Source organism: Chionomys nivalis, chromosome 18 (assembly GCF_950005125.1).
Source record: "Chionomys nivalis chromosome 18, mChiNiv1.1, whole genome shotgun sequence".
NCBI classification, from domain to species: Eukaryota; Metazoa; Chordata; class Mammalia; order Rodentia; family Cricetidae; genus Chionomys; species Chionomys nivalis.
Genome location: NC_080103.1, coordinates 46,039,385 through 46,053,902, shown reverse-complemented (window position 1 = coordinate 46,053,902; position 14,518 = coordinate 46,039,385). Strand labels below are relative to the sequence as shown.

At 36.5% G+C, this 14,518-nt stretch overlaps 1 protein-coding gene across 1 annotated transcript in view; it reads right to left on the bottom strand.

Moving 5' to 3' along the window:
• Window positions 1–12,983: 12,983 nt before the first annotated feature.
• Window positions 12,984–14,518, bottom strand: part of Emcn (endomucin) — an 84,629-nt gene continuing 83,094 nt past the window's right edge. Inside the window, exon 11 of the mRNA XM_057793775.1 lies at window positions 12,984–13,510. Coding sequence (XP_057649758.1) covers window positions 13,485–13,510 — 26 coding nt within the window. The 3' untranslated portion in view covers window positions 12,984–13,484. The remainder of the gene's footprint in view (window positions 13,511–14,518) is intronic.

The following is a 14,518-nucleotide window of genomic DNA, read 5'->3' as shown; positions in this document are numbered from 1 at the left end:
AAAGCTGACCTGCAGATGGAGAAGAACACATCATCTAATTCAGAAACTACGAAGTGTTCTAGAATTCTGCCTTTCAAAATAATAGCCAGTGCGTCCTTTGATTCCTGGTCATCCTTTAAAAGTTAACTTGACAGATACAGGCTGATCTTCAGATAGGCTACTATAATCAACTAGGAAAAGCGTTTCCTCCCTCCATAGCAAATGAGCTTTACAATAGAAATTTCTTTGTACTAGGGAAGATATTTTAATTTTCAACACACAATAAATATATTTGCTAAACAAATTATTAATTTCGTTGCATGTGATGCATGTTCTGTAGTATATTAGCCATTTTTTCTGCCCTGTATAGTAAAATATTTCCTATCATAAAACACTCACCCACCTAATCAACCAACAGCGACAACAAACAAGTAATAAGGTAGAGTTGGCCAATAGACTATAGTTCCTGACCCCGGGTTTCACAGTTTTCAGTTGCTGGGGTCACTTATGGGGCTGCCGCAAACTGAGATCAGTTAAGATGCAAGGGACAGATGGGTCTGTGTTCTGCAGTGGCATCTGCAGCTTTAGGAAGGTTCCACTCTGCATTCAGCATTCAAAGCTCTCTTCTCCGTACATCTGTGTTCTACCACGCCCACTGTCCAACACTGCTTCGCTTTGCTTCCAAACTGCTCAGCACCCCATATCCTGGTCTAACGAGAGAGGCCTCACTTTTTTGTTACTGCTGTAATTCTAAATTCTGAACTACAACAAGAGTATCGTCACATCTTACAAAAGCTTCTAGCAACTACAGTCACCATAGCAACACACAATTTGGGGGGATTAAAGCATTTTGAGTGGAAACTGATGAGGAAAAAAACGATGTATGCAGCCAACTGAGATTTTGACTGTAGGCAGGAAAATACCCTGAGGTTTCCCCAAAGGTATCGGGGTAGAGGAAAACACGGACCTCCATAAAGGCCTTGGTACCAAACCAAATCTGTAAAGGAGATGAATCAATGACATTGCTCAACTCTCTGCAACCAAGAGTGAAATGGAAAGGTCTGTGTGTCCCTGGTTTGTTTCGTTGTCCAGGGACATGTTTACTTTGTAATCTGTGTTCTCTGCTTTGCTCTATCCTTGCTTAGATATTGCACTGAATGGCATTCTTTTCCAAGTCACAGCTTAGGAAAAGGGCATGGTGTGTATTTGGACTATGTTTGGCATTTGTTCTAAATCTGACATGAAACAAATTTGGTTCTTGGACAGAGAGCAGGATGTGGCAGGGTCTTCAATGGTCATGCCTTTTGCAAGGGACTTGTGCCTTGGATGTTCAAGTCAATGCCTACCCTGTGACCCAGCTTCTTTTTCATCCTGATGTTTTTTCTCCTTTATTTCTATTCTTCTTGAAGACTGAGGCAGAGCCAGGAAGTGGTAAAGCTTTGTGTACAGACTTCTTCCAAATTGGGAGCAATGTGCAAAAGTTTTGAGGAACCCTACAGCTGTGTGAATTATAACTGATAATCTCATAGTAGGAAATTAGCATAAATTAGCATAGTGATGATGATAGTTATGAAGAGGTAGAATGAGAATGGTCTCATTGACTACTAAAATAATCACGAGATGTATACTATCCTAGTTTGGTTACATGTAGAATCTAATTGTAACTAAATGACTACCAGGCCTATAAAGTCAACAATTCAAAGATGGACCTTCCGTGTCCTCTTTTAGCCTCTAGGAAGGTTAGGAGCCAGGGGTGTGGAGACAGCGATAAGGATTTCAATCCTTGTTCTGCCTCTCATGTCTCATCTGCCCCAGAGCATCCATAGAAAGTCACTAGTATTTGAATGAGGTGTGGATACATGCTTGATGTAAGACCTTTATTAGTGTTTGCAAAAACAAAAACAACTAAAATAAAATAAGCACCATTTTCTATTTATCTGCAAAGTTTAGATGGTAACAAGACCTACCCCGCCCCCTCAAACCAATCAGAGATTCAGGCAGCCAATTAGCTGATTTCTTTCTAGGATTTTATGTAATAGAGTCATGGAGCCTTCACTATACTGTGTCTGACTTTTTTTCTGCAGGTAGATTCAGACTATCTTGATACACAATTTGGGATATCATATCAATGATCCATTCCATTTTATTTCCTAATAGTATTCTATTGTGTGACTGTACCTTACTCTTTGTTTATTGCTTTATAGCTTTTGGTCATGATGGGTAGAGATACTAATGAACATTTGGTTATAGATCTTTTCTTGGCCAAGGCATATTGCTTAGGTACATACATACATACAAAAATCCTGGATCATATGAAATGTCCATGCTTAGTTAAACAAACAAACAAACAAAAAAGAAAAACAAAGCAAACCTGAGTTATCCAAAAGACTTCCAAATGTTTCAGGCTATTGACACCGCCGTTGGTACCCCCACCCCCACCCCACAGAGGGAAGGTAATTCTCTGTTGCTGAAGACATCATGCCCTTCAGAAGCATGACCCAGAGGCCCCTGATGGGAAGTGACCTGATGTTTCCTTCCCGAGGACTAGCATTCATGGTTTCACGAGGCACCATTCAAACTTCCAAAAGAGGAAAACAACCAACAGGCCTCCAAGCTATTATGGCTATGAATCACAAAAATGACCATCATGGCACAATAACCTTAATGGTGCAGTACTGGCACACATACTTTGGCAGTCACCAAAAACTTTCTAATTGGACTTAAGATTCACTCAACAAGAGGGAACCTATGCTAACTACCCAGGGCTAGTGAAGTCACGGATTTTGGAGGAGAACCTACAATCACCACTTTACTATATCGGCATAATCCCTAACATCATCCTCAAATATTTCCTTATACCCATAGATAAGTACAGTTCTCACCCCTCATCAAGGAAACTTTTCTTTGCAACAGATGGAGACCATTAAAGAAAATGATGGCCAATCAAAATGCAGAGTGTGAACCTTAGTCCCAATTGGTACATCTACAACACAACTCGTGCACCTTAGACTCAGAGATAACTGCAGAAGAGGGGACTGAAAGATTGTAAGAGTCAGGGAGTTTGCTGTGAGACTGCTTCTCATAGTAATGTCAGAAGTAGCATCCATAAAGTCTCATCAATATGAATACCCAAACATGAGCTAAACAGTGACAACATTAGACACGTGGATGGGGGAAAGCTCAGGAGGTTTGAGCGCTACACAAAGAACTCAGGCAACAAAGGAATGCCTAGAGTGGGAAAAATAATCTTTCCTAGGGAAGAGCACACCAATTGGTTTTTGATACCAAATAGTCTTAAAAACATATTTAAGAGTAATATTATGGACTGATTGGGTTATACTCAGAAATATATACATACATATACGCATATAACAATAATTTATGGAAAAAATAGTCCATGGAAAAAGTGGTCATGAATTTAAAAGAGAGGAAGAAAGAGGATTATTGGATGATTTGGAAGGAGGAACGGAAATGATATAATTATACTATATTATAAAATATATGGTAGTAAAAATAGCCCTGCCAAATTATTTTCCAATGTTTGTAAATTTGCATACCCGTTAGCAAAGCATGAGGGTTTTAGTTTCTCATATTCTCAACTCTTGATACAACTTATCTTTATGGTATTAGCCATTTTTGTATGTTTAACATCTCATTCTGCATTTTCATGGTGAACAACTTGTAGTGAATGTATTTTCTTGAAATATGTCTTCTTTTGTAAACTGTTCAAGTATTTACCACAATTTTCAGTATATTTGAAGGAGCTAACTTTGTATGTGACTGCCTTCTCTTATCACAGCCATCGTAAAGGCTATCTTATCCCCATTGGTTCCTATGGCAAAAATCAATCGACCATCTATAGATATACATGGGCAGAAGTAGATACTTTTCTCTGAAGCCTCTACTTTCTTTCATTGATGAAATTCCAGTGTTGAGCCAATACTGTACTGTTGTGATCAGAGTGTCAACAATAAGTCCATAAATCTAATTTTGTGAGTCCTCCCACTTTAAGCATTAAAAATGTTTTTGCTTATTCTACTTCCACTACATTTTTCAAGTGAACTTCAACACAGTCTTTTCAGTTTCCTCAAAAAAGGAAAGATGGATAGGATTGGATTGAGAAAACTACAGACTAGTATCCCAGCAAGTGGCTTCTTTCTGCCTGGTCTTCTCATTTCTTGTCTAGTGTCACTTGGTTTATTTCAGAAGCTTGATGCAATTCAAAGTACAGAGTACACATATTTAAAACATTTATGTCTGAGTATTTTATTTGCTGAAAAGTAGTACTTAAAAATAATTTTTAACTTCCATTTTCTAATTATTAGGAAGGAGAGTAATTTATTTCGGGTGTTGATATTAATTTTGATTTGAGTAAGCAGTGATAGGCTGTGCTACAGAATTTTCAAACATATATATCACTAAACTATGTTCTTACTCATCTACTAGGCTTCACTTTCATACCCTGCTGGATTCTCTTGATTCTCCCATAATCCTCCCTTCTTCATTCATGTCACATATATTTCATACCTTATTTTAAGAAAATATCTTACCTCTCTCTCTTGAGATTTATTCTTTATCTTTCATAGTCTCCTTTCTATTTTTATGACCTATACACACATATATAAATTTAATGCTGTATTCTGTATATGAGAGAAAAGCTGCAGTGATTATTTTTTTCTGTGTATGGCTTATTTGATTTAATATACTAATCCCCATCTGCATTAATTTTCCCCAAAATATCATGATTTTTTCTCCTTTATGATTAACAAAATTATGTTTGGCTTATGTACCACTGTGACAGATAATTCTGTCCTGACCACTCCCACAGCTGTACAGTCCCAAAAAGCATACACAGAGGCTTACAATATAAACTGGTTTGCCTTTAGCTCAGGCTTCTTATTAACCCTTATATCTTACATTAACCCATAATTCTTGTCTGTGTTAGCCACTTGTCTTGGTAACTTTTATCAGTGAGGCAATCTCATCTTGCTTCCTCTGTGTCTGGATGATGACTGTAGACTGAACCTTTCCTCTTCCCATAATTCTCCTGTTCTGGTCACCCCCCCATACTTCCTGTCTGTCTACTAGCCAAACTTTATTAAACCAGTACAAGTGACAAACCTTTACAGAGTACAAGATCATTGTCCCACAGCATACCACATTTTCTTTATCCATTCTTCTCTTGATAGATATGTAGGCTGGTTCCATCTCCTAAGCTTTGTGAATGGTACATCATCATCATCATCAACAACAACAACAAAACAACAATAACAACAACCAAGTCAACTCAGCATGATTAAGTGCTTCTGTGGAATGTTGACTTATCCAGGAGTCATAAACTGGTCCATATGGTTTGTTTTTTATCTTTTGAGAAACCTGTACAGTGACTTCCATAACAACAGCACCAATTTACTTTCTAAGAACTCGTATATACATACAGTTTTTTCTTTTACCACTGATGATGATGGAGACATCAGCATTTGTTGCTATTTCTTTTCTTGACAATATTCAGTTTTCTAGGATGAGACAGAATCTCAAACCAGTTTGAATTTATATTTCCCTGATAACTATGGATGTTGAACACCCTTTCAAATACTTATTGGCCATTTGTATTTCTTTGAGAACTGTTTGTTCAACTAATTAATTGACTTTCTGTTTGGATTTCTTGGTTTGGGGGCATTTACTTTTTGGAGTTCTTTATATATTCTAGGTATTAAGCCCTTGTCTGATATTGTCTTGGCAAGAATTTTCTCTCATTTTGTAAGTTTCCTTTCCACTCTCGTGGTAGCTTTCATTGCTGCAGACTTCCTTTTCTTTTTTTCTTTTTGATTTTACTGCTTGTCAACTGTTAGACTTATTTGTGCTATCGAGGAATTTTTAAGAAAGTCTTGATATATCTTGAAGAGTCTGAATATATTTTTTGTAGCAGTTTAAATGTTTCAAGTCTTATATTAAATACTTATTCAGTTTCAAAATGATTTTGGGCAGTGTAAGATATATGGATCTAGTTTTATTCTTGTACATGTAGGCATCGAGCTTTCTTGTCATAAATTTTATGTGCTTTGTTTTGATGTATATATATATGCACAATACATATATATGTATACACACATATATAATATATTGGCTGTATATTATATATATAATATATATATATATTGGTTTTTTGAGACAGGGTTTCTCTGTAGCTTTTGGAACCTGCCCTAGAACTAGCTCTTGTAGACAAGGCTAGCCTCAAACCAAACTCACAGAGATCCACCTGCCTCTGCCTCCTGAGTACTGGAATTAAAGGTGTGCACCACCACCTCCCAGCCAGGGGGCCTCTATTCTTTTGGCTGACTTAAAAGTATGTTTTTGTTTTAATAACATGCTGGTTTTGCTCTTATGGCTTTGTAGTGTCGTTTGAGAGCAGGTATTGTGATTCCTCTAGTATTGTTCTTTTGACTCATAATTGTTTGTACTGTTTTCACGTATTTGTGCTATCATATGAATTTTAGGATTACTTTTTCTCAGTTTATGAGGAATGTCATTGGAATTTGGATGGGAATTGTCTTGGCTCTGTAGATCACCTTTAGAAATACAAGCTATTCACAATATCAGTTCTGCCATTCCATGGGCATGGGAGGTCTTTCTTTTAACTCATATTGTTCTTACTTTGTTTCTTTAGTGTCTTCACACTTTAATTGTGGAAATCTTCCACTGCTTTGGTTAGTGTGTGCTAGGTGTCTTATAGATTTGAAGCTATTGTGAATGGGTATTTTTTTATGACTTCATTCTCAGATTGTTATTGGCATATATAGAAAAGCTATTAATTTTTCATAGCTGATTTTATACAGTGTTACTTTGCTGAAAGTACTTGTAACATCTAAGAGAATTTTCATGAAGCATTTTTAAATGTAAAACCATATAATTTCTATTTACATCCTTTGTAATTGTTTTGTCTTGTCTTAATGCTCTAGCTAGGACTTCAAGTATTTTATCGGGGATAAACAGGTCACAGTGAGCACCCTTGACTAGATCCTTAACTCAGAGGAGTTTCTTTTGTTAGTTATTCCCTATTTATTGTAATGTTGATCTTTAGTTTGTTGTTGAGGTATGTTTCTTTTATTTATAGTTTCTGCAAGGACTTTATAAGAAGTCATGTTAAACTTTGTCAAGGGGAAGATTATGAAATTTCTGTCCTTTAGACTATGACTTATATTATTTATTGATTTGCATATATTGAACAAACCTTACATCCCTGAGTTGAAATTAGTTGGTGAAAGTATATAATCTTATTTATGCATCCTTCAACTTGATTTGCAAATATTTTTGGTATTTATTTTAATCAATGAAAATAGTCTGTAGTTTTCTTTTTGTGTTTGTGTGTGGTGTGTGTGTGTGTGTGTGTGTGTTGGGAAGGTCATTTCTCTGCTTTGAGTATCAGATTAATCACTGGCTTTACAGAATGAGTTTGATAATCTTTCTTCCCTTTCTATTTGCAGAACAGTTTGAAGAATCTTGATGTTATCTCTTCCTTAAAAGTTTAGTAGATGCAGAGAAATTTTCATCCTCCATGTTTACTGCTGCTCTATTTACCATATAACAAGGAAATGTAACCTGTCTAGTTGTCTATCACCAGGTGAATAAATAGTGAAAATCTGGGACATATATAAGCAGGGTGTTATTGAGTTCTAAAGAAGAACCAAATCACAAAATTTTCAAAAGAGTGTATAACATTGAAGTCACCCAGTCTCAGAAAGAAAAACAAATCACATGTTTTCCCTCACAATCACAGCCTACGGTGTATACATGCATATATGCAAATGGCTGTAAATGTGGGTACATTGTACAATGTGATGAGGAGAACAAGAAAGGCTACTATTAGGTTACAAGGAAGGATGGAACACGGGTAAAGGGTGTGGGACTCATAAGAGAACATATAAAGCTAGTTGCTTTTTCGAGTTTAAATTCTGTCATGGGTTATTCATTTTTGTGGCTGATAAATGCTTAATAATGAAATTGAAAATTGATGGTGTAGGCTCAAAATTCAAAGTGAAGCCCGTTGACTTCACGATGTCTGTCCTAAATGTATAGAAGTGGATTAAGCTGTACAGACTTTGGGACTGGTCATATAATCCTGACTGAATGGTGCTTTTTTAAATATATAAATTTACAAGTTATTGAAAATAAAGTGGTTTTAAATAATGGTAGACTCCTTCAGTAAATATGTCTGGTCCTGGGGTTTCTCCATGAGAAGAGTGTTTATTGCTGCTTCAGTCTTCTTTCTTTTTATGGATCTAAGTTGCTTATAAATTCTTGATTTAATTTTAGTAGGTCATATGTACCAAGTTATTTCTCCATAATATATTTTAAGTCTTTTTGACTCCTCACCCTCCCAACAACAATATTTGAAATAAGAGATAAAAGTGAGCATCCTTTTATTTTTCTAATTTGAGGGGAAATGATTTAGACGTTTAAACATTTGTGTAAGGTTAGGTTTCTTGTAAATGAGCTTTTCCTTTTATGATGATTTTTAACAATGTGGTTTGATAAAATACTGTATCATAAATGAATATTGAAATTTTTAAGATGCTCATTTTGGTCTACTGAGAGAAAGCACATTTTCTCCTTTACTTTCTTAATAGGCTAAATTATAATGATTGATTTTGGAGGAGTAAACACTTGGATCTCTGGGATTAATATCATTGCTAGAAACTTTTAAAATGTAATGTATTTGGTTTACCAATATTTAGTTAAAAGCATTGCCATTTATGTTCATGAGAATTATTTATTTGTTGCTTTTTTGTTTTCTCTTTTTAAGCACCTTTCCCTGGCTGGTTGTTAACTGACCTTATCTAATTAGCTGTAAAATGTTCATCCTTGTTTTTTTTTTAACTGTGAATCTACTTTATTGACTAATTTTAATAATAATTACAGTTCGTTTATTTCCTTGCGCACACACACATAAATAATAATGTATATATAATATATATATATATATATATATATATATATAATGCTTCTAACATGATATTAGTTGTAGCATTTTTAGCACAGTGCAAGCTTGGCTCATACCTCTGGGCGTAGTGATAACTGTCAATATTTCTTATTATTACTTTGACAAAATTTAATTTTATTACAAAACAATTTAAAATATTTATGTCTAGTTAACTTATTTCTAAATGTTAAACAGTCCTTAGCAGTTTTCAAATTATTATTGATGATCTTTGTTTTGGTAGAATTTTTCATTTCATGTCCAGGAATGTACTATTGAGTATTTTTTCATAACCCAATGATATCTGAATTTGAGCATGAAGAGACCTGAAATTTACATTGTTGCATTTTTGTGTACTTTTTCTACTGGCCTCATTGTGTTTTCTTTGTGTTGAGAGGTTAACAGATATCATTTCCTGCATGTAGATTTTGGAAGGCTCTTTTCTGTGTGAGTTCTTATCTGCTTCTGCATCCCACCAATTCTAGCCATGTTAGCTCTCTTCCTTACGTGTATTTCTCTTCAACTCAGAATGATGAGCACACTTTGGTTAAGCATTCTCCTGTGTGTGGCCAGTTTGGACTGAACTAACATCAGGCCCTCAAGGTGCACCTTCTTGGTTTCTCCTGTGCCTATGTATGTTAGCTCAGTGCTACCCAGAGTGTGTCTTCTGAGATGATTGTTTAGTTTTTTATGTGTTAGTAGTGGAATGGTACGTCTACTTCCCATTTTTAATAATCATGACCAGGAGCATCATCCTTTCCCTGCTTTGTGTGGTCAGGAAAACCAAAGCCTTTAGCCGTAGAGTAACGACAACAGCGTATTGGCCACAGGCTGGGGCGTGCTTTTTGCTTTTTTGCTTGCACAATCTTCCAGGTGGTTCCTTAACTTTCTGAGTTGACTTGTGCATCTCTTGATGAAGATACTTCTAACATGATATCAGCTGGGACATTTTTAGCACAAGCTTGGCTCATAGCACTGGACTTGGTGATAGCTATCAATATTTCTCATTATTACTTTGGTAGAATTTTATTTCTTTAAAAACAAGCAAACCATGATTTAATATATTTATGGCTTCTTACTCATTTTTTAAATGTTAAACAGCCCTTGGCAACTTTCAAATTATTGTTGGTGACCTTTGCTTTGATACATTTTTTTTTAATTTCAAGTCCAGGAATGTACAATTGAATATCTTTCCGTGGACAATCAAAAATATTTTTTTCCTTTAAAAATGTATGCCAGAACAGAAAATAAGTGTGCTCATGCCTACGGGACCCCAAAATATCAAGTGCCCCAGGTTTTATGATCACAGACAAGAGTCACCATATCTTGCTCATGGGGAAGTTTTAAGGAATAATTTTGTGGATACTCCATCCCAGATTCTTAGTTCAGGGTACATATCAGAGGGATAATTCCTCATGTGGTGGATATCTTCTTTATTAGCCCGAATACAGTTTGTACTGTCAGTATTCCACAATCCCTCACCCATTATAGGCATGGTCCCCAATTTGTGGCTTTGGGAGAGAGTGGAATCTTTAGTAGGTAGGGCCTAATGGGAGATACCATAGTTTTTGGGTTCGTACCCTTGAGGGTAATTCTGGGTTCTTTCTTTTTTTTTCTCCCAACCATGAGAGCTGTTATATCTGTCACTCCATCATGGACTGGAACCTCCTCAATTGTCACATTTTCTCTTTAAAAGTTGACTAATCCAACTTTTGGTATTGGTTATAAAGACAGCATAATCACTGACTCAGACCATAACAGACTCTTGATATAATATTTACATATAATTGATTTTATAATCCCCGAGGGTATCCCAGAGGAAAAAGAAACTGTGGATACTCAGGTTTCTTGTATAAAATGATGACATATTTGCATATAAAATGCCACCCATGTACTTTAAATCATTCTCAGATAATAATACTATAATACTTAAAGTGATATAAATGTATAAATAGATGCCATGCTGTGTATTCAGGAAGCAAAGACAACATAAAACAGTCTGGACATGTTCACTGATTGTAGGCACATTACTATCCTTGTCAACCTGAGATTGATAGAGAATGGGAGCTGGTGATATAGAAAACTCTATGACCACTCAAAATACAACTTTGTATGTGTGTGTATGCCTCCAGCATTTTGTCATAGCCTGGGACATCAACCTCCCAAGCCTTGGCATTATTATGCAAACCATGCTTGGCATTCAAACTACAGTTTTTAAAAATCTATCTTCTATCATCCTTATATTATCTATTTATCACATATCATCTATCTATCTATCTATCTATCTATCTATCTATCTATCTATCTATCTATCATCTATCTATCTATCATTTACCTATCTATCTACATCTATCTCTCTATCATCTATCTGTTTATCTATCTGTATTTATTCTGGGCATCAAGCCTAGGGTTTCATGCATGCTAGGCAAGTGTTCTACCATTGAGCTGTACTCAGTGCTCATCAGCTATAAAATCTTGTGACAAGTAGATCTTATCAGAACAAAGTCAGAAAAAATCAACATGTCCGTCACTGAAGATCAGATGATGTCATAAGCTGATTCTCACAGACTTCAATATATATGATAGGAAGGTAAGAGATGTGTCAGTCACACGTAACATCATGTATTAGCTGGACAAGAGGGGATATAGAAGTCTTGCCTTGCCAACAATAATAGCTAGTGTGTTATTCAGTAGCACCCACATGTTCTCAGATGACAACAGCAGTTATTAAACTCTTGTTGGTGTTTAGCTAGTTGGTAGACTTATATTCATATTATCATCTAGCACAAATACAGAGTTGAGTTTACTTTGTTGCTACAGAATTTCCTGAGTATGTCTAGAGATTCTCTGTTATCAGTTTGACCTTTAATAATGATTTGACACTTTCTTTGTTAGGTTAGAGCCATTCCCTTATGATCAGTTACTAATCTAGAATAATCAAGTTATACTAACAATGTTATGAAAGTTAGAGCAAGACATTAATGCGGAAGTATAAGAGTTTGTTTCTTTACAATGCATCTATTTCCCAAGGCTTTAGCTGAGGTGTTCACTGGAACAATCTAGAATAAAGACATATGCCCCCTGCTGGGGGTGCTGCCACCACTGTCTCACATTTTAGACTTTTTGAACCTAGGAAGTAGCCCCAATGTGAAAACATATGCAGCGCAGATAGTTATCCTCCTCCCTTAATCTCCCCTCATCTCTCTTTCCTTCTCACAGAAAAGTAAAGAGATACCCATGAGACTCGTATTTATGCTTGCTTGATATCTTTGATTAGAGCAGCTCAAATATCAGGATGGTCCTAAAACCCTAAAACTGAAAGATTCCATGTATATTTCAGTAGAAGAAAATCATCACGGTGTTGTAAAATATGTCTTTCCATCTTCACCCAACCTTCCCTCAGATCAGTAGGACAAATTTTCATCGAGTTCAGCTAAAGAAATTACAGCTGTTCAAAAGAGCTACCAGTTACAGCTTATTAGTTCTGGAACTCTGTTCAAAACTTCAGTGAACTTGATATTTTTTTCTCTTGTGTTTAAAAAAAAGTGGTGAAGGTTGATCTGTTAGGCTCCAACAACAAAGTCTGCTCTTAATGGGGGTGGTTCTATATTTTTATGGGCTTTTTGGGAAGGTGACATTAAGTATTGATGGGATGTTGATTTTCTAGACATTGGAGTTTTAGTAATGATTGCTTGCTCAACATGGGCTATTCTAAAAGTAAATAAAAACACCACAGAGATAGTATCAGTCAAATGGATCCATCAAAGAAATCTAATCCTGCTACCTTCTTGGTATTCCTGTCACGTGATATGAATTACAAATGAGAAAAACCAAAGAAATGACAATGTCTTTCCCTCTACTGTTGGCTGATACTTTGGTCCTCTGATTTTTTTTTTTTTTACAGATTTTTACAATAGATTTTTACAGATGATTTTTCTCATACTCTAATTCAAATTCATATTCTAGAAATTAATCCAACCAGTGAAAATTTATGGTAATACAATGCCAGTGCCACACTGTAGTCATGATGTAATGTTTAATGTGCTGAGTACAGCCATCACTTATTAAAAGTAACACATGAAAACATGAATAACATACCTGTCTGTACAGAGGAACATGGTATGATTTCTACTTAACATTTGACATCACACTTGCAAAATCTCCCCGCATTAACATAGTGGGAAACAATAAATACTAACACTAACTAATATGAAAACACAAAGAATACAGGCAGATCTTCATGGATCAAGGCTGTAAGCCCTGGAAACTCTAAACTCAGCTATGACTTATCTCCCTGGAGCCCACCTGCCTGGGCTGAGGGGTCACTGCTCACAGAAGTTCCTCCTAGAAACGTCCCAGAAAACTAGAGTCATTTGATTTTCTATGTCTCAGACAGGAGATATCTAGAAGACTTTATGTTTCTGCCGGGTTGTAGTACGTCCATCCTTTGCTGAGATGGGCAGCTGGTGCAGACTGGTGAGGAGACTGTGAGTTGGCGTTGGTTCCTCAGGACTCTCTCCTCTCCACCTTAATCTTGGAAGCTGAAGATTAAACCTGTGGAAAGTACAACAGAAGCTCAGCTCTAAGAAAGTGGAGAACTCAGAGATGGGGAGGAAGACTGGTCTAGGCAAGAAGGGTTAGTGACGTCCTTACATTTTTGCCATACACAGCGGTCACATGAATATTCAATATGAACGTTCTGAGTAGAGAATGGTTAGCTTCGCCAAACCGGCCCTCATTCCATAACCTCCATCTCCACTGTTATTTTCTTGATTCATCCAAGCACACAGGCCGGAGGTGTGGGTGGCATCAGCAGTACTGTTTCTATCTTTCCCTGTCCACAGCCAATCAATTGGCACATCTTGTTTTACTCTTAAACAGTGCTAGGCACTGAACCCTGAACCTTGCACAAGCTAGACAAGTACTCCACAGCAAAATCCCCAGGCCCATGGCTTCCATGTCCTGGAACTGGTATCCAGAGTGTATGCTAAGCTTTATGATGTAGAAGGAGCTGTAGTTGAGGACATCCTTGATGTCTCTCCAGAACAGCCCAGATTGTTGAGCACATGTGAGAGCAGAAGGGAGAAGAGATGTACTAGGAAGGGAACGAGAAGGTGGATGCAAATGGGGACCGACATATTAAGTGAAATAAGCCAGAATCAGAAAGACAATGTGTACACCTGTTCCTGTTCTGTGGACCTTAGATTTTATATAGATAACATTAAAAGCAAAAATGAGGTTGTCTCAGGGAAGGAAGGAAGAGGAAAGAAGGAGGAAGAGAAAGGGATAGATATAGGGGTTGTGTATGGTCAAAGTACATGACCTACTTGAATAAAAAAATGGCGATGAAATCCATATACCAGTAAAGATTCTGGCCTTAGCAGGAGTTCTGTGTGACAATAAATTATGTACTGTAGTCACGCCACCTTTGCCTCTCCTTGTATGAGAACGGACTCAGTAAATAATAACAGGATACATTTACAGTTGCCAAAAATGCTCATGATGGTGCGTCACAAGTTCTGGTTCTTTGATTATAGTGGCATTGAGATGTAAGCACAAGAC